Source organism: Hippocampus zosterae, chromosome 12 (genome assembly GCF_025434085.1).
Source record: "Hippocampus zosterae strain Florida chromosome 12, ASM2543408v3, whole genome shotgun sequence".
Lineage (NCBI taxonomy): Eukaryota > Metazoa > Chordata > Actinopteri > Syngnathiformes > Syngnathidae > Hippocampus > Hippocampus zosterae.
The window spans coordinates 1033426-1057960 of record NC_067462.1 but is presented as its reverse complement, the minus strand read 5'-3'; the positions used below and the strand labels follow the sequence as shown (position 1 = coordinate 1057960).

At 48.7% G+C, this 24535-nt stretch overlaps 1 protein-coding gene across 14 annotated transcripts; it reads left to right on the top strand.

Annotated features, from left to right (window-relative positions):
* The first annotated feature begins 8 nt into the window (after positions 1 to 8).
* gulp1a (GULP PTB domain containing engulfment adaptor 1a) lies at positions 9 to 23392 on the top strand. Of its 14 annotated transcripts, none has more exons than XM_052082030.1 (13): positions 9 to 181; positions 14472 to 14550; positions 15866 to 15927; positions 18312 to 18383; positions 18920 to 19018; positions 19251 to 19388; positions 19474 to 19590; positions 19812 to 19898; positions 20010 to 20234; positions 20339 to 20474; positions 20577 to 20671; positions 21622 to 21632; positions 22419 to 23392. In XM_052082030.1, exons 2-13 carry the CDS (start codon positions 14523 to 14525, stop codon positions 22438 to 22440), a joined length of 1092 nt encoding a protein of 363 aa, XP_051937990.1. In that variant the 5' UTR covers positions 9 to 181; positions 14472 to 14522; the 3' UTR covers positions 22441 to 23392. The 14 variants fall into 14 exon arrangements, with proteins under 14 accessions (XP_051937990.1, XP_051937988.1, XP_051937986.1 ...); XM_052082028.1 differs by having other exon boundaries at positions 20559 to 20671; XM_052082026.1 differs by lacking the exon at positions 21622 to 21632.
* The last annotated feature ends 1143 nt before the right edge of the window (positions 23393 to 24535 follow it).

Genomic DNA, 24535 nt, shown 5'->3' with positions numbered 1-24535 from the left:
GAGGGAGGAGAGAGAAAGAAAAAGAGGAGGAGGAGGAGAGTGACGAGAGAGACACTGTCGGTTGGATGTGCCTGCCCGGCGAGCAGGGGCGGCAGACGCCGGACCGGACCGGACCCGAGAGGCTCGCTGGGTTTTGACCGCCAGGGGATACTCGATCGGGCTCGTCTGCGTTGCAGCCCAAGTAAGTCGCGAGTCAGACGAGCCGCGCGGAGGCGAAAGATGAAAAAGTTGCGCTCGCTGCCTGCGAGCTGGAGCGGTGACCTCCTTGGCGGAACCGGGGGGAAAGTTTTCTTGCGCAAGTCCGGCGGGGGTGGACCACAGCGGATTTTTCCTCTTTCACGCGCTGTCGAATTGCGGCTTTGCGGTTCGACCGCTTATTGTGGAAAGCGCTTGGAGCGTGTCGCTCTCCCTCTCGCTTCTCTCCGATTGTGTTTTTGTCGAACTTGCAAAGCGAATCTCGTCTGTGTGATCACCCCCACAACCCCACCCCCGCAAAAAAAGGCTATGCATTTTGCCCCTTGTTATATTTTCCATTTGCTAGGCTCGAGGGTGAGCTGGAATTGATCCCAGCCGAGATTCGGTCAGGGGAGAGGCGTACACCCTAGATTGGTCGCCGGCCAATCGCAGGGCACATCAAGATAAGCAATCATTTCCACTCACGCGCACACACGGGCAATAGAGTCCGAAAGAACACAAGAACCGTCATGCTAGGTTTTTTTTTTTCAGTTGGGAAAACTAGCACTCAAATAATTTCCTTTGTAGAAAACAATGAAGAAAGAATGTGAGGTCGAAGCAGATCATGATTTGATGTCGCAGTTCCACCAAAGGGTCACTTTTCACTGCTGAAAACATATCAAGAAAGAAAGTATCCTTTGAAAGTACCTCCGATGAAGCTCAAATCCGTAGAAGCTGTTCTAGTGGGCTTTTTCTGACACTTGGATCTGGCCCCAGCGTGGGAAGCAACAAGAATCCAAGCGAGATGCCGCCGCCGCCGCCGCCGCTGTGCCGTTGCTTGGCGTGTTGTTCTTTTGGTGCTGTGGAATTATGAGCAACCAGAATGCATTTTGGGAGATTTTCAACGATGCAGTTAGAACGCAGCCTCAGCCTGATAAATAAAGGATATCTTATGATACCCGTGGCTTCGTGATGGGTTCCGATCGCCGTTTCCCGTTGCCGGCTGACTTCACCCGTCAACGATCGCACAGTGACTGATGACATTGTTGGCAAGGAGCCCGCGTTCACCATTTCGTCACTGTCACCCGAAGCTCCGTCGCAACGGCGACGGCGTTCCAGCCCGAAGCGGTTTGATGTCGGCCCACTGAAGCCGCCGCCGTGTGTCGAAACGGCGACATGAAAGAGCTTTTAATCCCCTCGGATTTTGCATCTCGTTACTTGTGGAAAATTAAAACGTCAAGATTAGAGGCGGGCTGATTACTGCCTCCGTTGCTTCAAGTCTAATCGTGGTTGATGTCAAACGGCAACCCGCTTTCCCCCCCAAGTGAAACGCCCCGCCCGCGTCTGGCCCAAGTCAAGATAATGAATTTTTGTGCAAATTCTCTTGCTTGTCATCTGAATTATGCCAGCTAGCGCCGCCAAATTGTCAGAGGGTGGCGCTGACTCAGCATGGCCGCTGACATTGTGTTGGAGCTTTGCATGCGCCGGCCCTTCTCTGGGCGTTGAACAAAGGCCATGTTTAAATGGACCTGCGCGGTGCCATCCGCTAATCCCAGGATGGCGCGTGGTTCATCTTCCAAGGCAATCTGCGTAAATGGTCGAGGGAATGGGCTTCGTGTCAGGCTGGCTTCCCGTCCCAAAGCGTGGCTCTTTCCAGAGGGTTTTTGAAAGCAAGTGACTGGACGTGACCATTAGAACCATGTGACCATTAGACCTTCCCTCACCTCCTCTGCTGTTCCACAGGGTTCAATCGCGGGGCCTCTGTTGTTCTCACTGTATCCGCTCCCTTTGGCTTGCATCTTAAGGAAACGGGGTCATTTCCTTCGACTGCTATTTGGATGACTGTCAGATCATTCATTCATTCATTCATCTTCCGTACCGCTTGATCCTCACTAGGGTCGCGGGGGGTGCTGGAGCCCATCCCAGCCGTCTCCGGGCAGTAGGCGGGGGACACCCTGAATCGGTTGCCAGCCAATCGCAGGGCACACAGAAACGAACAACCATTCGCACTCACACTCACACCTAGGGACAATTTAGAGTGTTCAATCAGCCTGCCACGCATGTTTTTGGAATGTGGGAGGAAACCGGAGCACCCGGAGAAAACCCACGCCGGCCCGGGGAGAACATGCAAACTCCACACAGGGAGGCCGGAGCTGGAATCGAACCCAGTACCTCTGCACTGTGAAGCCGACGTGCTAACCACTTGGCTACCGGGCCGCCCGACTCTCAGATCAAAAAAAGACAATTTCCACTTTGATCTTAATTCTTTCCATCTAGTTTGTAGCCACATTTACCGCCGCCGCTGTCGACGATGCATTGCGTTGTTCTTTCTGCTGGGTTGTACAGAAAGTGTGTCCGTATATCTTTTCAACGTTGTTATTCTCTTTGGTGTCACGTCAAGCGGAGTCGCTAAGCGTACTTGCTTTTTACAAGATTGGTGTCACTATTTTTTATGCTGGCATCTTCACGAGACCTCTTCAAAGTAAATCACTGTTTCAACCTTGTCCAACATGTTCCCCGTTCACTTCCTGTCGCGGCTGCTAACAGACTGCGTTTGATAGCTCGTGGGCTTGATTTGTCAGTTCAAAGGAGCTCGTCTAGTCAGCTGGAAACTCAAGATGACCGCGACCGCCTTATCATCCCCGTAGCGAACCCTTCAGGGTTCCACTGGATTATTACTCAGATTATACCGAAGCGTATCCGCGTCCTTATTGGCTCGAACTGTTTTCAAGTGAAGCGGCCCGGTAGTCCAGTGGTTAGCACGTCGGCTTCACAGTGCAGAGGTGCCGGGTTTGATTCCAGCTCCGGCCTCCCTGTGTGGAGTTTGCATGTTCTCCCCGTGCCTCGTGGGTTTTCTCCGGGTGCTCCGGTTTCCTCCCACATTCCAAAAATATGCATGGCAGGCTGTTGAACACTCTAAATTGTCCCTAGGTGTGAGTGTGGATGGTTGTTCGTTTCTGTGTGCCCTGCGATTGGCTGGCAACCGATTCAGGGTGTCCCCCGCCTACTGCCCGGAGACGGCTGGGATAGGCTCCAGCACCCCCCGCGACCCTAGTGAGGATCAAGCGGTTAGGAAGATGAATGAATGAATGTTTTCAAGTGTTATTTGATTGGTTAGCGATACGGCGTATTCATTGTGCTAGCTATCAGAAGGAGCTGCCGCATGCACCTCAAGCTGGACGGTGAAACGCGAGCGAGCGTCCCAATTGTACTTTTTGCGTCGTGCAGTTTCGAGGCTGTTACCTGTTTTGTGAACCTGTTCAGCTTTCACCGGTGCGGGCGCTCGATCGCTAACACACTCAACAGCGAGAAGTAAGACCTTTGCCCGAGGTATGTATTTCCTATTCTTGCTGACCTTTAAAAAAAAAATGGTTGCACGTGTTTCAGTCGACTGGGCGGGACGAGCTGCCTCGCGGCCTCTCCGGCTTTTGCTGCCTCGCTTTGCCATTTCAGCCACGACGGTGCGCAATTCATCTGTCACGGTTGCCCCTGCAGTCTGGGAGGAGCGGACAGTGATGGATGCTAATCACTTTGCCTTTGCGAGTCCATCCAACCTCAGCTCAAAACAAGGCTTTTTAGATAGCGCTGAATCTTAGTGTGCAATCGTGCAGAGTTAACAACAATCCCCTGGAAATGCCATCTTCATTCACTCGGATAGGAATGACGAAAAGGACATTTTTGGGAAGATTAAACGGTTCATATCACATACCAGCAGATTGGTACGCATAAGTTTGTGCATTAAAAAAAAAATCAAATCAAATCACAAACAGACAGACGGAGGCCACTTCAATCCAATCCACTCCGAACAGAGCTTGGCGTACGTTAACTGCTACTTGCCAACCAGCGGTGTTTGTTTACCAGCCCCGAAAGCCGTTTTCAACTTCCGGCAGATCATCAACACATGAAACTTGTTGGGCATTGCGCAATGATAATGAGGATACTGATACATTTGTATCAGTATAGATTGAGTCGTTGCTTTGAAGTAGCCGTGGCTCCTCGCGAGTTACTTGGATGAGAAAATCAAACGCGCCTTGTTTCAAAGTTGAAGGCATCATGAAAAGCTCGGCGCTGCAAGGAGCCAGCGTCGGCGGGAGACAATGGAAACCTTTTTGTCATAATATCACGACGAAAACATCAAAAACGTCAGATGCAATCATTTCTTCATCAGCTTTTTGAAGGCACCGACCGTTTAGATCAGTGAGACGCCAATTTGTCAAGTCAAGTCGAGAGTATTTCTCGAGCACTTTCAAAACAGCCACCGCTGCATACAAAGTGCTGTACATGGAGCAAGTTAACATGCACAATAAACAGTAAGTGGGGGCGGCCCGGTAGTCCAGTGGTTAGCACGTCGGCTTCACAGTGCAGAGGTACCGGGTTCGGTTCCAGCTCCGGCCTCCCTGTGTGGAGTTTGCATGTTCTCCCCGGGCCTGCGTGGGTTTTCTCCGGGTGCTCCGGTTTCCTCCCACATTCCCAAAAACATGAAGGTGCGCTCCATTTGTTTCCCACCTCGTCTGATAAGGATCGGCGCTACTTTTTGTGGACACTCTAATGATGCCAAAATAGTCATCGGTGGGTGGGCACAAAATAGTAATTAATCATCCAGAAACCCGTTTTCGAGAATGCACTGTGCCGGCCGACGTCCTTTCGATATTAGGCCACTCCGTTTTTTTCTGAACTTTGTAATTTTGTGGCAAAGTTCGAAGTAGTAATGAATACGGACTTCAAATGCAGACGACAGAGGATGGCATCTCGTACCAAAGCATTTCCATAAGCCGCCCCGGGTGTGTTTAGCGGAGACGTGAGACTCGCCGTTGCTTTTTCGAGGAAAAGAAACGTGGTTCGTCCTTTACACAAGTGCCCGTACCGAGCAAATTTTGTATTCCGTCGCTTTTCGGCCCCGTCGTTAGTTTGAGCTATTTGTACAAGTGCAAGGCTCCCGACCTCTGCGCTGAACCACTTCATCAAAATGAGCCCCGGGGGAGTCTGAAAATGCGTTTGGCTCGCTTAGTTCCTCGCATGGCTATTTGTCTGTCACAAGTGTGACAAAGAAGGATGGCCCCTCGCTAAAATTGTTTTGGCCCGTGTCCCGTACATGAGCGCGAGTGCAAAGCCGGTTAAGCTCCAACCGAGGGAAGTGGCAGTATAGATCCGACAAGGCATCCCGCAAGGCGCAAACGTAGGACCTCGATCCATCCATAACGTCACTTTCCAAACACTCGGCCGGCAGGCGTGTCTTTGGCTGTCGCAGCTAGCGCCTCAATCGATGCTAACTTGGTGTTTTGAAACACTTCTGATACTCAATTTGAATGAATATCAAGTTTTATAAAGGATCGTCGGAGATAGGCACTCAGAAATAACGACAAGACACTTCTGGCTACCAACAATAGGCACTTTATTGGTCCCACACAGAAATGATAACACAGTTCAAACAAGTTGTATGAAGCTAAAGAACTCTTACCGTATGCCATTAGGGTGGAGAGCCAACACCCTCAGCAGAGTGAGCTTCAATACGAGCTGGGCGTTCGTACGTTAACCCACAGCGGACTCTGCTGAGGAGCATGGCTCCCCTCCTTTTATAATCAAGTGGCATTGATCTCAATCAAGTTTTGACAATTCAAACAAAGCAGACTATGAAGTCGTCAAGGCAGGCTAAATAGTTTATCTCTGAAGTCGCCAAAGCAGGCTCCAGAGTCCATCTCTGAAATTGCTTAGGCAAGCAAGTCACCAAGTCATGCAATCATCTCAAAGCAGTTTTTCACTGAGAAGAAATACATTGATTAAAGAAAACATCACAAAATATCTTAATATACCACTTGGCCAAGTGAATGCGCGCTCTTACGAGGAATGAGGCATCCAACAAGAAACGAGGCATCCGGGCAAAGCAAAACGGAAGGCGTTGGCGTGCCGCTCACTTTTAAGGCCACGTTCGCGCAGAACCAACGCAAAGAAGCCTACTTGTCCGCTCAATCAAAACCCTCAAACGGCAAAGCAAAAAGCCAATTCCACTTCAGTGCGTGTGATGGTGGCCTATTTCCCAAAGATGCCTTTTGGCCAAAGGAGCTTCCGAATTCTTTTTAATCAACATTTAGCCCCGAGGAAAATCATTGACGAGGCAGGTAACGACTATCAGTGCAATGATTGACGCGAATGACCGATCCTGCTGACCGAGTGGACGGCCATTTAAGCAGGAGAAAGAGCCTCAAAAGAAATGATTGACGAAAACTCGGGCCATCCGAAAAGCTCTTTCATTTTTCTGTCGATAAAAAGACCGCATCCGCCAAGCCGGCGTCACACGGCCAACTCGCTTGAAATCACGTTGGGGAACGTTCAAAAACACGTTTCATTAATCCACACCAAATGTGATCAAACATGATGTAAGTAGGACGGATGTCTACCTTTTTTTTTTTTTTTTTTTAAATGAAATAAAGACCAAAGTGGGCGGCCCGGTAGTCCAGTGGTTAGCACGTTGGCTTCACAGTGCAGAGGTACCGTGTTCGATTCCAGCTCCGGCCTCCCTGTGTGGAGTTTGCATGTTCTCCCCGGGCCTGCGTGGGTTTTCTCCGGGTACTCCGCTTTCCTCCCACATTCCAAAAACATGCATGGCTGGGTGATTGAACACTCTAAATTGTCCCAAGGTGTGAGTGTGAGTGCGAATGGTTGTTCGTTTCTGTGTGCCCTGCGATTGGCTGGCAACCGATTCAGGGTGTCCCCCGCCTACTGCCCGAAGACGGCTGGGATAGGCTCCAGCACCCCTGCGACCCTAGTGAGGATCAAGCGGCTCGGAAGATGAATGAATGAATGAATAAAGACCAAAGTGTTTTCTTTTCCAAAAATAAAAAAACGGAGACGACGTCTTCCGTTAATAAAGCTAACGTGAATCGTTGCCGTTTCACGTGTGACGGCGCAGTCCGTTGTGTCTTTCTTCCTCGTTTTTCATTGACTGTACTGTGATGTACGCACAGCGCTTTGAGGCGGATTCAAGCATAGGTCAGCCAAGCTGGGCCGACATAGCTCTCGCCACTCTCGGTGGTTGCCTAGGAAAGAAGGGGCGGGGGGGGGGGGGGGGGGGGGTTTGAGGGGGGAAGCATTCTTTCCACTCAGAAGATCCTTTTGTGGAACGGAGCTCGCATGAAGGACAGCCTTGTCACGAAAACAATGCGTACGCTGTGTGCGCTCAACTGTCAGGTCAGTTGGGCCGCGCGAAGAACCCCCCCCCCCCCCACCAAGTTGTGATATTGATGCGATGTGGCGGGATCAATATCAGGTAGCAAGGACAGCAGAGAAGTTTTCACAAAACTGTCGTTTGATCCCTCCTCCAAACTCACTTGTATTCTTTGGCGTTCCACTCAGCATGACTTGGATTTGTTCTTGATTTTACTGCACGGTGCTTTCTACCGCCTTTATTACCGATTCGTCTTACTGTTCATTGTGTATGTTAAATCGCTCCATGTACAGCACTTTGTATGCAGCCATGGCATGTAAATTTCCCCAGTGTGGGACGAATAAAGGATATCTTATCCTATCTTATCTTATCTTATCTTATTGCTGTTTGAAAGTGCTCGAGAAATACTCTGGACTTGACTTGACTTGATGGTCGGTTTAGCTGGCAGCGCTCTACAAAATGACCCCGGAAACGCTGTCTGTTAAAAGAATGTATCGAGGCTAAGGTTTAGCCTACAAATGGCTCCTCGGGTAGCGGGCGATGGCTGCGATCACGCCATCGTTGTTGTAAGGCGCGAAGGAGACGACAGCAGCGGTGATGGAGGTTTTTTTTTTCCCTACCGGTACAACCGCTGTCATGTGGAGAACGTGCGCTGCCCTCTAAACTGGAGTGATGGCTTGTTGGTTTTTTTTTTTCCTCTCGCTTGTACGCTGCGCCTGAAATTGAAAGACAAATCGTCCCGCCGGTGACATTTATGTCTCGGGGGAACGGCTTCAGATTGCCACAAGACATTTCCACCACCGCAGACTAATCGGACAGGAAATGCATCACGACCACGCCGGGCTTCTTTTCAGTTTTCTCGGAAACGACGCGGATGGATGGATGGATGGATGGATATTCTTCTGACATTCTATTCTACTCATCAAACGAGCTTGCAAATAGAACCCGTCGTCGCTTTGTTTTTTTTTTAAAGTTCCTTCGCACCTGCCAGAAGCTGTGAAATACGCGTTTGGATTTGGATGTGAAAGCTCCACGTGGATTTGGGCCATGGAAACCAACGACTTTGTCACAATAATTGAAGTGGCATTTATATTGCCTGTGAATCGGAGGCCATTGCGAGCGTAAATCATGACATTGCGTCGACCCCCCCCCACCCAGACAGCTCGAGTTAGCCTCTGTCGGACAACAAATTGGTTCGTACAATGATCGAAGCCTTTGAACTCATTCAGCGGCGGCCATTTTCATTCCCTTCCGCGTCGGTTATTATGATGACATGTACTTTACACTCGACCCTCGTGACAGCGTACCTCGAGAGACGGAACGAATACGAGCGTTTGAATGCTCGTTCGTCGTAACCGTTTCCGATTCAATGGCCGCCAACTCCGATGTAGATGACGCCAATAATGTAGCCAAGTCAATCAAGAGCGTTGCTAAGCAACAGCGGGGAATCCCGCGCCCTACGTTTTGTTGGGAAGCAAGGTCGCGGCGGCAGTTCGTCGTCACGAAGGCCTTTTTTGCTCTTCGGTGGGGAAAAATCTGGTCGTGATGATGAAGTTCACATGATCAAGGTGTTCGTTGTCACCAAGTTCGGCAAATGGAAAATTAATGAGGTGAAATCGGGACTTTGCCATGTGAACGTTATAGCGGTGAATACGAGGGTCCGTGTAGTGGTACTTAAAAGATGTACCTGGGATGAAATCAGAAAAAAAACGTCTTTGGCATTGAATGAGTTATTCTGGAGTCAGATTGGCAGGTGCAGAAGCAGACGTGGGAGTAAATCACATTTGCTGTCCCCACAGAAAAAAAAAATGTCATCGGTATTTGGCTTTCAGGTGAAATTCCACGCTTGAGCGCTCAATGCGCCTTAACCTTGATAGGTCAACTTCATTTGACCTTCTCCGAGCTGCGTTTAATGTTGCATCTGACTAACTAACCCGAACAAAGCAGACGTTGTTTTTGCAAGGATCAGCTAATGTTTGATTGGAGGCTCCAAAGTCCAATTTTTAGGTGACTCAAGTGAACGGAGCAAAATGGGAAAAAGCAGACTTGACACTTGGGAAGATGACATGACAATTGACGTGCTTTTGTGCTGCCATTTTTTGACGCTATCACTTGTGACCGCTGGTTCCTGGCCAAGCATGGGGAAGAGAACAAATGAGATGAGAGGTGTCGAGGCAACTTGTGAAAACGCTTTGATTTCCTCTCCGCGGAGCGCAACCCTCACGGCCATTGAGCGCTTTGCCTCCAGCCAACCAACGCATCTCCTGCCAACTCGCGTCCTTATCTGCTAGCATCCAACGGGCATCTTGACTGAGCTGCATCCGCCCCGATTTTGCATGTTAACATCCTGGTGGCCGCTTTGAGTCATATTGTGGAAAGCCCATTGAAGGTACCGCATTAATAATAATAAGAATAATAATCAGAATGGGGCGGCCCGGTAGCCCAGTGGTTAGCACGTCGGCTTCACAGTGCAGAGGCACCGTGTTCGATTCCAGCTCCGGCCTCCCTGTGTGGAGTTTGCATGTTCTCCCCGGGCCTGCGTGGGTTTTCTCCGGGTGCTCCGGTTTCCTCCCACATTCCAAAAACATGCGTGGCAGGCTGATTGAACACGCTAAATTGTCCCTAGGTGTGAGTGGGAATGGTTGTTCGTCTCTGTGTGCCCTGCGATTGGCTGGCAACCGATTTCAGGGTGTCCCCCGCCTACTGCCCGAAGACAGCTGGGGTAGGCTCCAGCACCCTCCGCGACCCTAGTGAGGATCAAGCGGTTAGGAAGATGAACATTGATTTTGGTGTTTTGTTTTTTTTAACCTGCGTTTTATTTGCATGCATTCATAGCGAACTGGATCGCAAGGGAGAACGAGATGGATTTCCAAAGGCCATTTTCATTTGCAATGGACCCGAGAGGGCACAATGTGAATGTGGCTCCTGAATCCACTGTAAATCTCCTTGCAATAACGACCCGACGCCATTGTATCGTAAAACACGCCACTGCGTGGGATCCGCAGACGAGGGAGAAAGCCATACGGCCGGGACTTTTAGGCTAATTTATTTTGGACCCGATTCCCATGCGAGAGCGTTGCTGTGAAACGCAGCGTTGCGTTTATCTGACCTCTGGTGAGCCGATCTTTTTATGTCCCCCAGGTTCCCGTTGCTAAGAGACTTGAGTTGAAAACAGATGCATTTAAAAAAAAGAAAAGAAAAATAGTGAATTCACATTAGCCGTGCGCGCAAAAGGCTTAGTGTAGCGTGGTGGGTTGTGCAAGCGGGCGAACGCTACGTCCTGATGCCCTCCTTCATTCTTTTTGTACCTTTTGATGTTTCCTTTAGTTGTCGCTTTTGATTATCTACTACAAAAAGAAAAACTGCATATTGCGTACTGAATAATTTCATTTCATCATATTTTGATGGAGAAGACAGCCGGAGACTCTCTCAGTAAACTTAAAGTCAAAGGGGGACGTTGCCCCCCGCAAATCGTCTAGCTCCGCCCCTGGTTGACAATTCGGACGGCTCTTACCCTTCATCCTCTTTTATCACTGATTGTTTGAGGGATCAAACGATGGACTTCTTTGGTCGTATACAAGGCGAATGCATTTTTCCCCGTGCCCACCAACACGTGCGCAGGCCCAGCAAGAAGTCCAAATAATTGGCGCTGGAATTTGTGTAAACATGACAAAAATCAAACGTCCCCGGCTGATTTGCGAGGGTACATATTCATCAGGAGTCTTTTGAAATTGTGCGTCCTTCACAATCAAAATCGTAATCAAAGCGTTTCATGCGACAAACCAATTGGCACGTTTTCTGATTATATTAGTTCAGCGGATGGGGGGAGGGGGGGGAAGGGTGTAGTTAAAATAACTCGTGGTGGCTTTTGCACAAAGCGGCGTTCAAACGCTGTCTGGACGTCAGCTCTCAGCAAAAGTCTCCACTAAAAGTCATTCAATAGATTTATTTTATTTTTTTTGGGGGGGGGGGGTGGAACCAAAAAACAAACCCAACAAAACTGGCCTTTGGCAATGCCGAGTGTCCCCCCACCGCATAAAACAAACGAGGTGTGCCGCCTTTTGACTGCGCGCTAAGGAGCTGGCCTCGCCAAAGCTGCGCAAACACGTTTCAAATGGGCAATGATAGCGGGCAGAGCTGCCAAGAAAAAAAAAAGCTCAGCTAAGTGCGAACGGACGCAGCAGTCGCCGCATTGAAACGCTTCCTCGTGCAGAAATCAACGTCAAGCGTGCCAAGCAAAGCGCGGCGACGCCCAATCCCAAAGCCACGCCCAAGAACTGCGTTGCAAAGTACTTGCCGCCGGTGTTTCTCACGCGGTGATTGGACGCCATCCACTCACATTCGATTTCCAAAATATGGCCAAGGGGCCATTTGCGGACCGTCGAAATTTTTTCAGCGGCCCGCGATGTGAACCCCGCCACCCCAAAAAAGACATGTGACATAGGCTAATTAAAAAAAGTGAAGGTGGCTGAGTGAGAAGGGAGGATGGTAAAATTTGAAAATGGACGGCTGGATGGAAGGACAACGGACAGCCGGGTCGAGATGCAATTTTTGTTCTAGTTGTTTCTGTCAAAATGGAGGTCATGTTAAAAAAAATAACAAAAAAAAGCTCATCGTTGCAATGATGGCCCAAAAGCAAGTCGATTGAACGTGATCATCACTCCGAACGTGTTTGGGATGGTGCAAAAGATGTTGCCAAAGAGCTGCTGCCGTGGAGTGGAAAGAGGAATCACTCTCGGGAACAAAACCAAAACAAGTCAGAGCGCAACCTTTGGCACGTTGGCTTTTATAGGTCAGGTCTCAGGGAAAGGGGGGTCGCTCTCTTTTTTTTCGCACATGCGGAACTCCACAAGAATTCTGGAGCCAGAGTGGGCGGAGGAAGCGCCACGCAAAGTATCGCGTGTCTGGCCAAACGTTTCTTGTTGAGTTTGCAAAGCCCGTCCCGTTCCTTCGCGCGCCGGCATCTGGCCAACAGCTGAAAGGCATTAGCTTCGCTTCCTCTGCGCTCCTCCGCCCGCGTTTCCAGGCACGTAAGTTACTTCGCCGGCTTGTTTTGTTGTTTGCCAGGTTTTGGTGCCGTCTGCGTCTCCGTCACGTTTCCACCGGTCAGGTGCTGCGGGTGACCTGGTGCCATCCCGTCCTGTCGAGAGAAAGTCACGTTCTTATCCGAAGCCATTCGCGTTCCTTCGGAGAGAACGGAAAACAAAAAGGACCTTTGTTGACTTTGTCCTCCCCCGCTTAGAATGATGTCACAACCTCAGCGCATGTTGTTGATGTTTGGACGTCCTGTTAGTGGGCGGGATCTCCTCCAGATTGCAAACGTTGGACTCACTGGACTTGAATTGTTGGACTTTTCCTTTTTTTGTTGTTGTTGTTGACATATCAGTCATGTTGGGAGTGCGAAAGTGATTCATGATCGGTCATCGTTTTGCGCTTAACTCCGACGGCACAGTTCATGTACGAGTGGATGTCGTGGTAGGCGCGGAGCCGCCACGAAGCGGCTCGGCGAATGCCGTCCACCCAGTTCAACGCTGCGATTTTCTTCAGCGGCTTCAGAAGAATCAAAGCCATTCCAGAGTCGCTCCTGACGGGAGGTCCGTCCGTCCGTCTGTCTGTCCGTCATTGACGACGCCCGTTTTGCCGCTCGCAAAGGCGAAAGCTTGTCTGTGAAGCGAGTCCGCCGGCACCCATCCGTCCGTTTTCTCATCGGCTTCTCCTCACAGGGGTCGCGGGGCGAGCCAAAGCCCATCCCTTCTGTCTTTCGGCAGTAGGCGGAGGACTCTCTCGCTCGCCTCTGATAGCTTATTAGGGTTAAAAACTAAATCTGAAGAGAGGATGGACAATGTAGTCCAAAAAAATAAAGAAACGTCCATCGGCGATCTGGCGTTCAGCACTCGAGAGCACGTGGAGGGTGCGGAGGGGACAGCCCGGTCAAGTCAAATCTGTTCTGAACATGCAGACGGGGAATTATTCTGAACACCAAAACGGGAAGAGCAGATGTTGATCCAACTTGACAGTCCTGCCCCGTGCATACCTCGAGGCCGCAGGGACACTTGAATATCCGTTTTCGGGATCGGCAACGACTGACACGGATTCAAGATCTTTCAGCCGAGCAAAGTCCGTCGGCGCGCCGCTTTCTTTGGGCTGACCCTTCCTTGCCGAATGCCTCCGAGGAGCCAGCGGGATCCGGAAACGGTGACAGTTAGTTTGATTGGAAATGCTTTCAACAAACGACTGTAATAAGAGACGGGTTCGTGATATCCCTCGAGGTAAATGCGAGTAAGATTTTCGGCAAGCAGGAAATGACCGAGTTGGCCCTTTCTGACTTTTTCCCGGTAAATTGGACCCGTTAATAACTGAGACCGCGCCTGACAAATTGCAAATGCCAGTCAATGCTGAAAACACATTAGCATTTTTTTCTTTTTGAAATTGCCAGGGCGAAAGCTCAGATCGGCGTGACGCGGCCGGCTCGGGAATATTTCCCCGCAGTCAAAGGATCGACAACATTGACCGCAGGCGACACGCGGCGGCCGACGGCCACCCGAACTCGTCCTGCGCACTCGGTCCCCTGCAGTCGCCGAGATCATAGAGCCGTCGTGATCATTGCTGGCAAGATCTGAAATGGTTTGATTGAAAGAGATGCCAACGTCGACGGACATTCAAAAGAACATCAGCGTCCACATTTATGACGCAGGAGTTCTGAAGTGCCACCTTCGGATCTTTTACTTTTGAGTGAGGGTTAGGGTGAGGCCAACCCTTACCCTGATTTCAAGTGAATTTTCAGGGGGTTGTGTTCAGGGTGGTTCGTCTCTGTGCGCCCTGCGATTGGCTGGCAACAGATTCAGGGTGTCCCCCGCCTACTGCCCGGAGACGGCTGGGATGGGCTCCAGCACCCCCCGCGACCCTAGTGAGGATCAAGCGGTACGGAAGATGAATGAATGAATGAATGTGTTCAGTGTGTCAAACACATTCATCCTTAGCAGGACAGCCAAAAGTCTCAAAGAATGAGCCAAGTTTCCTTTTGCACAGTCTCATCAGCATCAACTTTCTATTTTCGGGGGCAGCAAAGTGCTAGTACGGTGTGCTAGATGGGAAAGCTGACAAACTGTGTTTCCCTTGCGCTCTCCTCTGCTAGGTGGAAGATCTGAATCCATCCGGAAAGGAACGGCGGCGCGCACTTTCCACGATGAATCGTGCCTTCAACAGGAAAAAAGGTGAGTGGCCACGGCCAGCCAAGTTTGAAACGCGCTCGCTGGTCTCAAGTGAATCTCGCATGGCCAACTTTGGAAACCGCTCGGTTTACAAGACCTCGCTGAACAATTCATCTTGCTTGCCTCATAGCGTGACTCACAATTGAGACCAAACCAAAGACGGCAGCCGAAATGATCAAGCAACATTAAAAGTACCCAATCCGGGCTGATTGTGAGTCACGCAGTTACGAGGTGACCCTGCCCAAGGGCACAGCCAAGGAAAATTGGGGGACTCCACTTTGGGCAAAACAGCTCGATGCGTTTACCGCCATCTGCTCCTCAGCTGGAACTCATCAGGCCAGGAGGATTTTTGGAGAGCGTTGTCGAAATTGCGCAGGGCCCAGGTGGACCGCCAGGATATAATGATGTTTTGGGCGTCAGGATTCACACACCGCCCCCCCCGCCCCGGCACCTTCCACCCAAGTTTCCCCATTCCTCATCGACATAATGAGTTAGCAAGTTTTCATCAGCGCCATTTTGTACTTTGTCAGAACTCACATATGGGCGCTTCCAACAGGAGGGTCAAACGCTGAACCACTTTGAAAGTCCCCCCCCCTCCCCACACCCCCAAAGGTGACCTCAACCAAAGGCATCACGAAGGGCAGATAGTAATTCAGGAAGCCGAATGCCACAGGGCACAGAGGGAGGTCAGTGAGTCTGGAACAAAAATACAAACAAAGACTTCAACCCCGGGAACTACACTGAGGAAATCAAAGGATCCGCACGGGAGTCCGACCGGAACAGCAAATTGCCGCAACAAACTCGTTATAACGTCGATAGGACCGTTTCTCAGCTCTGTTGATTGCCGTGCGAGAGGAGACGGCGTGGTCGATGCGCGAGTGCGTCCCTGCTGCCCTCTTCTCCTGATTGCTACACAGTACTTGGCCTTTACCCAAGATGGAAGTCAACGAGGAAAAACACGTGGAGTCCCACTGTGACCTTTCCATTTTTATTTTTTTAAACGGTCTTGTTTGGTTGCTGAGTCATGCCTAGGGTGGATCGGTGTGGCTTTTTTCATGCCGCAACAGGAGGAAGACGTATCGAAAGAAAGGCCTCCGTGCCATCGAGTATTCAAAAGGTCTGGATAACGGCTGGCCCTGCCGTCCAACCAGCACCAAGTTTTCTTTGGGGTGGGAAAGGGGTACCGAAGGCCATTCATCTGGATTTTGCCAACTTGCATCGGCGAGGACAATAAAGTTGCAATTTTCCCATTGCCGTTGCGCTTTGACGTCAGCTAAACGGTTGCCAATGTCAACTCCGCATGTGTTTTTGTGTTCAGAAAAATCATGGATGCACACACCCGAGGCGCTGGCCAAGCATTACATAGCCTACAACGCCAAGGTACGTCTCACACTTACTTGCGTTCCTTTTACACGGCACGCAAAACTTAAACGACAATAATTTGCTTACATTTCACAACTTCAAACTGAGATTTGGACAACGTTTCGAGCCTGTCTTGAGTACACTGATCTCCCGTCCCTTCACATGGCATTTTTCCCGGTGACGCTCCAAACTTTGACTCAGATAAAAGTTTTGACAACAAATATTTATTTCCACAAAAAAAAAAAAACGAGAGGAATCAAGACTGCTTGCTAAAGGCGAGGAATAGATCAACGAAACTAGCCTGTCTCAAAAGGACAAGAGGACCCAAAACACATAACCAAGGACGATACCAGACACCAAAACACGACTTTCATGAGCGCCGTGAGTGGAAGTGATAGTATTTTTGCCACAGGTGCATGCATGCCCATGTGCACTATTGAAGCGCCGTCTAAAGTGTTTGGGCTGTATTTTTATCGGATTATTGTGTGGGGGGAAAAATGTGGGCGGTTGAATGTACTCCATTTTATTTTGGTTGCACGTCATAATAATCAGTGGATACAGGACAAAACATCGAACTTAAAAAAATCAAATATAATTATCCACAGCACGTGTTTCGGTACACTCACACGTTTTTGCCCCCCCCCCCCCCCTCGTGACCAAATCACTCGTTTGTGGGTACGAGATGGCAAAATTTGGCTCCTACTTCAATTGCCGATGACTCTAATCTAACAGGGACCAGAGGACACCATAAAACGCTCGCAATTAAGCAGCGCGAAGGCCATGACAACGTTTTAATGGGCCGTTAAATAATTTCCGCCTCATTGGTGCGTTGATAGCAGGCGATCGCGAGCTGTTGGCCGTGACGATGTGCAGTCAGGGACGCTTTTTATTTTATTTTATTTTTTTTTTGCTGCTGGATGAGGCAGTGACGGATGAGCCTCTCGTCTGGGTTTTGCCCCCCTCTCCACGCCACCCCCTTGAACCAACCTCAGTTGTCGACAGCCGCCGCTTCTCCTTTTCTATTCTGGGCATTTGTCATAGCTTCCTGCCATTTATTTTTCTTGATTTGTGCAACGCGTGCGGTTTTTGTGGATAAAAAGTCTTTGCAGGAAGATGTTGCCAATGCGCGTTTATGACGTGGCCGGCTTAATTCGATCTCTTAGACCAGGGGGGTCAAACTCAATTTTGGAGTGGGCCACATTGTAGTTAGCGTTTCCTTTCGAGGGCCGTTATGACTGAAACCAAACAAAAATAATAACGATTTATTATTTGTTTTACTGTAATGAGGGCTTTGGTTACAAGAAAATGCTGACAAGATGTCTCTTATTTATTACAGATGAGAATTTCCGTATGGATTTTAGCAAGCATCATGCTTGATTTGCTACTGCGGGCCACATAAAATGACGTGGCGGGCCGGATCTGGCCCCCGGGCCTTGAGTTTGACACCCGTCTTCGACCGTGGCCTCGGGCAAGAATGAGGAATTACTGTCGGAATGAAAACAACACGCGTTTGGCAAGGGCGCGGAGGCATCTTTTTTTTGCGTGAAATGGGTCACGCAAGACTAGAATCCGCATCAAGACTGTGCGGCTCCATGCCGCACGAGCGCGGGATCATGAGTCGGCAAGCTGAGCAGCAAACGAAAACAAAGCCTCCTCGTGATTCATGTGGATTGCGAAGCACGGACCCGAGCAATCCTCGTTTCCTTAACGGGCCGATGCCGGCGTTTATGATGCCTGATATTGGAAGGGAGCGAGCGGTCGGGCTCCAGTGTTTGCTGCTCCCCCTGCCCGGTATGCGTTTTGTGGCTCCATCTGTTGGAGAATGATTGAACTGCTGCAGAAGTTTCTCTTTGGTCTCTTTCGCGCTTCGGGATGTTTTCCGAGCGGCGCGTCGAAAATGAGATCCGGTCTAAAGCAGAGCCCCCGGGGACAGGACGGATGCGACCGCCGCTCGCGTCTGTGCTCGCATCCACCCCGCCCTTCGTTTTCTTGCTCATTCAGGTCGCGGGTGAGTTTGAAGGTGCCGGCTAACGTTGGGCGACGAGCGCCGGACAACAGAGCATCCGGATACAAAAGTTATACGGGGAAGCGACGCAGGAAGTTAAGGTCACAGGCGGACACTTCAGGACAGAACTTTGAAAGTTTTGGGTTTGAAATGGATCGTTGGTGACACCGGCTCAGGTCCGCCCAGTCCAAAATGCTCATGTAAAATTCAACAGGCTCTTCATCACGCGCGGCGATAACTCACAAGGCGCGCTATCCGGCAAAGTGTCGGGAATGAAAATGATCCGGAAAAAGAAAGCAGAGAGGTTTTTCCATTTATGACTTCATAAACGACTTGTAAACGGGACCGTTTCAGCGTAACTTAGGTGGTGGTTAATGTGACATGTGTTGTCTTCCAGTTTCTTGGTAACGCTGAAGTGGAGACCCCAAAAGGAACGGAGGTTGTCAAGGATGCCGTGAGAAAGCTCAAGGTAAAAGCGCAAACTCCAGACCAGAAGAAACTTATCCGGATGCAATGAAAACTACGGTCGAGATTAAAAACTCAGAGCAGACGCTTGCCGTAATAAATATTAGCCCGTCAGCCGCTGGCAAGGTGCCTTTGCACTTTAAATCGCAGCCACAGATGATATTTCGCAACTCGATTAAAGTCACGATTTATCTACTACCGTCAAACTGTCTTCACATTCTCAACTTGGACCCCAAAGTGAGTTTAAAAAAGTTACGGAGCGCACCGTCGAGACAACCGATCCAACGGGTGAAGCTACGTTGCTACGTGCTTGACGGAAAAGTGTTTTGGTAGCGCTCACTACTCGGCATGCTTTCGTCCAAACGGTAGAGAGTTCTCTTCTGGAGAGCACACTCAAACTCGGCGTCGGTTCTTTCACGCTGTCGTTAGCGTACAGCGGGGAAAGTGTGAACCAGCCGTTCCGAGGGCCGCGACAACCGATTTGACTTTGTCTTATTTCCACCGCTGCTAGCTAACGCGGGTCATTCACCTCCTTTAAAGTTTCAGAGGCACATCAAGAAGTCAGAGGGACAGAAAACCCCAAAGGTCGAGTTGCAGATTTCCATTTACGGCGTGAAAATTCTCGATCCCAAGACAAAAGTAAGTGCTTGAAGGTGGATTTTTTTAATCTCGCCGTTGTACTCGTCTTGTTTTGGCTTTTGCATCGGTTGAGCAGTCTTCTTTAACAGAAGACTGCGTTGACGTAGCGCTCCATGGTCGCCTAATCTGTGAAAGACTTGCAACAGTTGGGCCTTTCTTGGCTTGGATTGGAGATATGAAGTCGCGTGGCCCCCTTTGCTAACCTGTAACGCCTTGCCATCCATTTTTCCAGGACGTGCAGCACAACTGTCAGTTACACAGAATATCCTTCTGTGCGGATGACAAAACGGATAAACGGATCTTCACCTTCATTTACAAGGACTCCGAGTCCAACAAACACCTGTGCTACGTGTTTGACAGTGAAAAGTGTGTAAGTGGCCGAGCCGTTGCCAAGCGGTTCGTCTTGGCTTCTTGCCCGATTGCCCGTCGACATTTAGCTGAATGTCGCCTTGCAGGCCGAGGAGATCACGCTGACCATCGGCCAGGCTTTCGACTTGGCCTACAAGAAGTTCCTGGAGTCGGGAGGCAAAGACGTGGAGACCAGGAAGCAGATTGGAAGTCTGCAGAAGAGAGTGCGTCTCCCGTCGCCATTTGCCGCCATTCAACTCATTCGCTCCCAAAGACGCTCGGAAACGTCTTTTCAGACTTGGTCTAGAATGGCCTGCTACTGAATGAGTTGAAAGAGTCGAGGTTGTCCTTGTGTCTCAACTATTTTCTACGGATGATTTGGTTGGGCACCGCGATTTCCTGAAGCGCCGCCCGCCCGTTGACGCACGATGTGCTTTTCGTCCAGATTCAAGAGCTGGAAACCGAAAATTCAGAGTTGAAGCAGCAGCTCCAAGATCTGGAACAGCAGTTGATGATGGCACACGTGCCCCCAGTAAGGACATCATCGCCCCCGAAAAAGTTCACGTGACTCCCGTTCGGCGTCCGGCAATGTTTTTGCATCTCTCGACTAATCCGACCTTGCGTCTGCCGTCTTCTCTCTCAGCCGTTCTATCTCAACGAAGCTAACGACGCGTACGCGCTGCGGAGGCCTTCTTCTCTCTTCTGGTGTCACGACCTCAACTCCTGTCTGGAGATCTCCTCTGTCACCCTCACGCCTATGAGCTCGCCAGAGTCCAACCTGTCTGCCGGCCTACTAACCCCGCCGCCTGCCAAATGCACTTTCCTTCCTCCCAAAGCGCCCGAGGGATGCGGCGTCCCGCGACCTCGCGTAAAGCCGGCCCTCCATTCTCGCGGTTTCGCCCTCACGCCTTCTGCGCCTCCCATCGCGATCTCGATTGACGGGCTGACACTTGTCTCCGCCACTTTCGACAGACGGGGAGCGTCTCGGTGCAAGCGCGGTCGACAGACGTTTTCGACATGGTGCCCTTCTCCCCGGGGACCGTGCTGGTGCCCACGCAAGCCAGCAACGGCTGCCCGGTACCTCCAACCGCACTGCCGCCAAACATAGGTGCCCACGTGCTTCCTTGTTGTGTGTGTTCGTGGGTTTTTTTCAAGTTCACGTTGCAGTGGATGAATGTGTCCGTGTGTCAAGTCGCAGTGTTGTCTGAAGGGAAAGACCTGTTTGGGGCCGAGCCATTTGATCCCTTCACCTGCGGGTCGGCTGACTTCCCTCCAGATATTCAGTCGAAGCTGGATGAAATGCAGGTGAGCGGCAATATTGACGCGAGCTACTTTGTTGAAATGAGAATACGGTGAGAGGGTGTCGATCTTTCATAACACCCTTTGATGCCACAAGATTGGGCCAAGTCGAAAAGCAATCGGGCTCCAGGGGAAATGCTAAAATCATAATAGTTTGAGATGTATTTAGAGCTCGAACCATTAGCATTGACTTCAGTCACTCAATTAATCCGCCCAGTTTAGTGTCGATGTGTTCGACGGGTGAGCGGAGGTGGAATTTGTTCTTCTCAAGTTTACTATCAAGCTCAAGGTCTGGGGTGGTGGACCCCAGTCCTTGATGTTCTGCTTCAAAGCAAAATGGCCAACTTCCTGTTCAATTTCAGAAGCGCCCCCCTTGCACATCTGAGAAACGTCACTTTTATTTGTAGACATTTGCTGGTCAGAATCAGATCCTTGCCATGCGTTGTTTATGTCCCCAATCTGGGATTTATCAGGCAGGAATATAATAATAAGCACAGAAATGTTGAAACGATAAACAGCACTGGAGCGGATTTCAGGGAAGCAAAACGAGCGCACGATTCATGGAACGACGGTTAAGTGCGGCCACATTCAAAGCAGCTGCCAGCAATGCGCACTGAGTTCAACCGGGACGTTTTTCTCGCCCTTTTTTTTTTTTTTTTTTTTTTTTGCTAGATGCTCTTCTGTGATTGTCTGTCAGGCTAAGTAACCGACCCACCAACCATAATTAGCTCGTGATCGGCCAGAACTCTCAGAACTCAAGCAGCACACAAACCAAAGAGCCATCGGTTTCCCGAGCCGAAAATTGCTTTCGTGCCGACAATTTCCACAAGGTGGCGACATTTTAACGCGTTTCTTCCCAAGGCAGCCTTTCCTCTGAACGATCGCTTCCTCATTCTTTTGACTTTTGACCGTTTTTACAACGTTTAAACATTTGTCTTTGTCTTCTTTGCTTGCAGTGTCAAAGATGGTTTGTACTCTTCACTCTTTGCCTTCGTGTCATCTGCGTTGTCTTTTTTTATACATGATGCTTGACGGCCGCACAATGTGACTGTTGCACTTTCAATGCAGGGCATTACATTGGACTTTTTTTTTTTAAACGAGCACCCCCTCCAAATACTAACTCCCATCTGTCTCGTTATATGCCATAGGAAGGAAAAAGTTGCCAATTTACAAGATAAAAAGGCGAAACGAGAATAAAGTATTCTCCCAAGATGAAATCGTCATGGGATATTTGAGTCAAACTATTATTTGGATTATTTTTAATATTATAAAGTCTTTTGTTGGCCTTGTTTTGTTACTATTAGGTGTTTAATATATTCACCCTGAAACGTATGTTTTAGGTTGGGAAATAACTTGACAAGAGGACCAGATTCAGAGTAACAACGAGTCAATCTTTTACGGTGTCTCTCCCAGGCAAACCCGGCATATCACGTGACTATTGTATCCGGGTCCCTTACATTACGGGTGCTCTATTAGCTCAAGACCAAGAGGGGGCAGTGTTGCTGTGTTTTTTTTTTTACCCATTCGCATTATTGCCATATCTGAAAAACAAACGTATCCGAGGGCTTGATTCTTCCTGCATGAAGACAGTATTTACGTTTCCAGTTTCTGCTAGCTGCATCTTTCATTTGAATGCATGATTAAGTCGTACAGACTTTTTTTTTGTCAAGTCATTCCCGTGTTATTTCAGTTCCATTTGCATGAGCCCCAAACGTTCTTTCCATCCCGTGACACACGTCCATGTGTATTACAGGAGGGGTTCAAAATGGGACTGACCCTAGAGGGCGCCGTCTTCTCCCCGGACCCGCTCGATGGCCGCTGCTGATTTCCCCAGAAGAGGGTTTGGGGGGGTTTTGGGTTATTTTCTTTGAGCCCGTTTATACGATTTTTGTACAAGTGCCAAAATCCACTCCCATGTTCGAGTGGGGATGTCACACCCTTTTTGTTTGCCCCCCCCCCCATCTTGAAATTTATATACGCATTTACATTTACATTGTTTTGCTGTGTTCTAATTTTTCAGGTCCGCAGCATTGTGGGAAGAGACATATTTTTCTAAAAACTGGAAATGATAGTTTTGACGACATTTGCTTTTGTACAGTGCATGAGAGTTGTGTGGGGGTCATTCAGTCACACGGCACAATTTCAATTGTGTTTTCCAAATGCCAGGTATGAAATACGAGGAATGCAGTGGCGGGCCGTGCATTTCAACCTTCGGCCTTCAGTGACGTCACATACATGAACAGAATATAGGCTCGTCAGGCAGCATTTAATTTCAGGAGCATTTAAAGTATGCATTCACAAGTAAGAGCAGGAAACTCAATTGACAGATAGTCAAAAATAAAAAGATTTTAAAAATACTAAATAAAATGCCACCCAAATTATGCTGTGTGATCATAAACAAGTCTGTCCAATAAATTGCGCAATGTCGCAGTTTCATACAAGACACCAAACACACAGTAACAAAACAAACTATTCTTGAAAATAAAATGAACAGATCATTTGCATTTTGAGACTGGGCTATACAACAGCAAATAACTGCAAATGTTGAGCAGCTGAGATTGAACGAATTTTAGTGCACAAAGCTGACGACAATGCGCCATTATAAGTTGCAGGTGAGCTGATTTATTTGATACATTTTTGTATGTTTGTCATTTTATTTCGTGACCATTAATACTAACGAAATAAAATAACAAGAAGAAATGTAAAATAAAATTCATTTACTCACCATGGAAGTGTCTGTTCACTGAGCTGCAGATCTATGCGAGTGTCCCCAAACGTTTTGAAACTCCCCGTAGCTTGTAAGTGTCCGGCCGCGCTCTGATGTTTCCTTGCTGCCTTGGTAAAACAACTTAAATCGGCAAATCCAGTGGAAGGTCCGTCTTGAAAATTGTGTGGAAAGTAGTCCTGCAAACAGATCAACGTCTTCTCTTTCGGCCATTTTGGATTCAAAATGCAGCAAACAGCTCCCCCTAGCAGGTGCTAATCCAATCACCGAACGCACACGTCCAGTGACGACTTAAAGCCGGGGCAGACTCGTGATCTGATTGGCTATTACAAGCTGACATTTACAGCGCACAGGGACCTGCTATGTTTAATCTGAAGGCTCCGAGCAAGTTTAGTTTGCCTGGCAACACAAGCTATCTGAAATAGGATTGGTTAAAAACTCTAACATAAAAAATAAGTAATTTATCGATGTTATTTCAAATAACATTGAAAGCCACTCGACTTAGTGGAAATAATATGACGTAAATAATACAGAGAATAATTTTGTTTACATATTTATGAAAATAAAATAACATCAATTAAATTAGTTATTCTCGGAAAAGTAAATTTATTAAATTGTGCCAACTTTCGAGGTTTTTTGTTTGTTTGTTTTCTACTAGTATTCCTGAATGCTGACAACTGTCCTGTCATGATGTCGGCCAGTTGAGCTGTTTAAAAATCTACAAAAATGATGTTTCTATCGTTTGAATTAGAAATGATTACGATGACATGGTATAAAAACTACTGGCGGTCTGTGGAATCCCTCCTGTGGCACTCAAAATAATCATTGACTTTCATCTTCAAACTCTGCATAATGTTGAGGTGTCTTCAACTTTTTGTTTGTTTTCCTTGTTGTTGTTTTTTTTTTTCAAATCAGTTGAGTAGATTTTTCCAGGTCAATGACATTTAACACTTCAGGAGAAGAATTTTGCATTTGATTATTCACAATTGTTTGTTTTCAAACATTTATCCGGGTACAATTTGTATTTTTATGTGCAATACATTTTGAACCGTTATTTAACACAGTCATTATTTTCCTATAATTAAGTGCATTCCAACTGTCCGTAATGTCACAGTGGCAACACACACACAAAAAGGGAGAATAAA

What these genes read in the sequence shown, in the direction of transcription:
- gulp1a (XM_052082035.1), top strand. Translation starts at nt 14,523, where the DNA reads ATGAATCGTGCCTTCAACAGGAAAAAAG. An exon ending in TGTTTGACAGTGAAAAGTGT is followed by an intron (nt 19,389 to 19,473) that starts GTAAGTGGCCGA and finishes GTCGCCTTGCAG; the next exon opens with GCCGAGGAGATCACGCTGAC. An exon ending in TGATGGCACACGTGCCCCCA is followed by an intron (nt 19,899 to 20,009) that starts GTAAGGACATCA and finishes CTTCTCTCTCAG; the next exon opens with CCGTTCTATCTCAACGAAGC.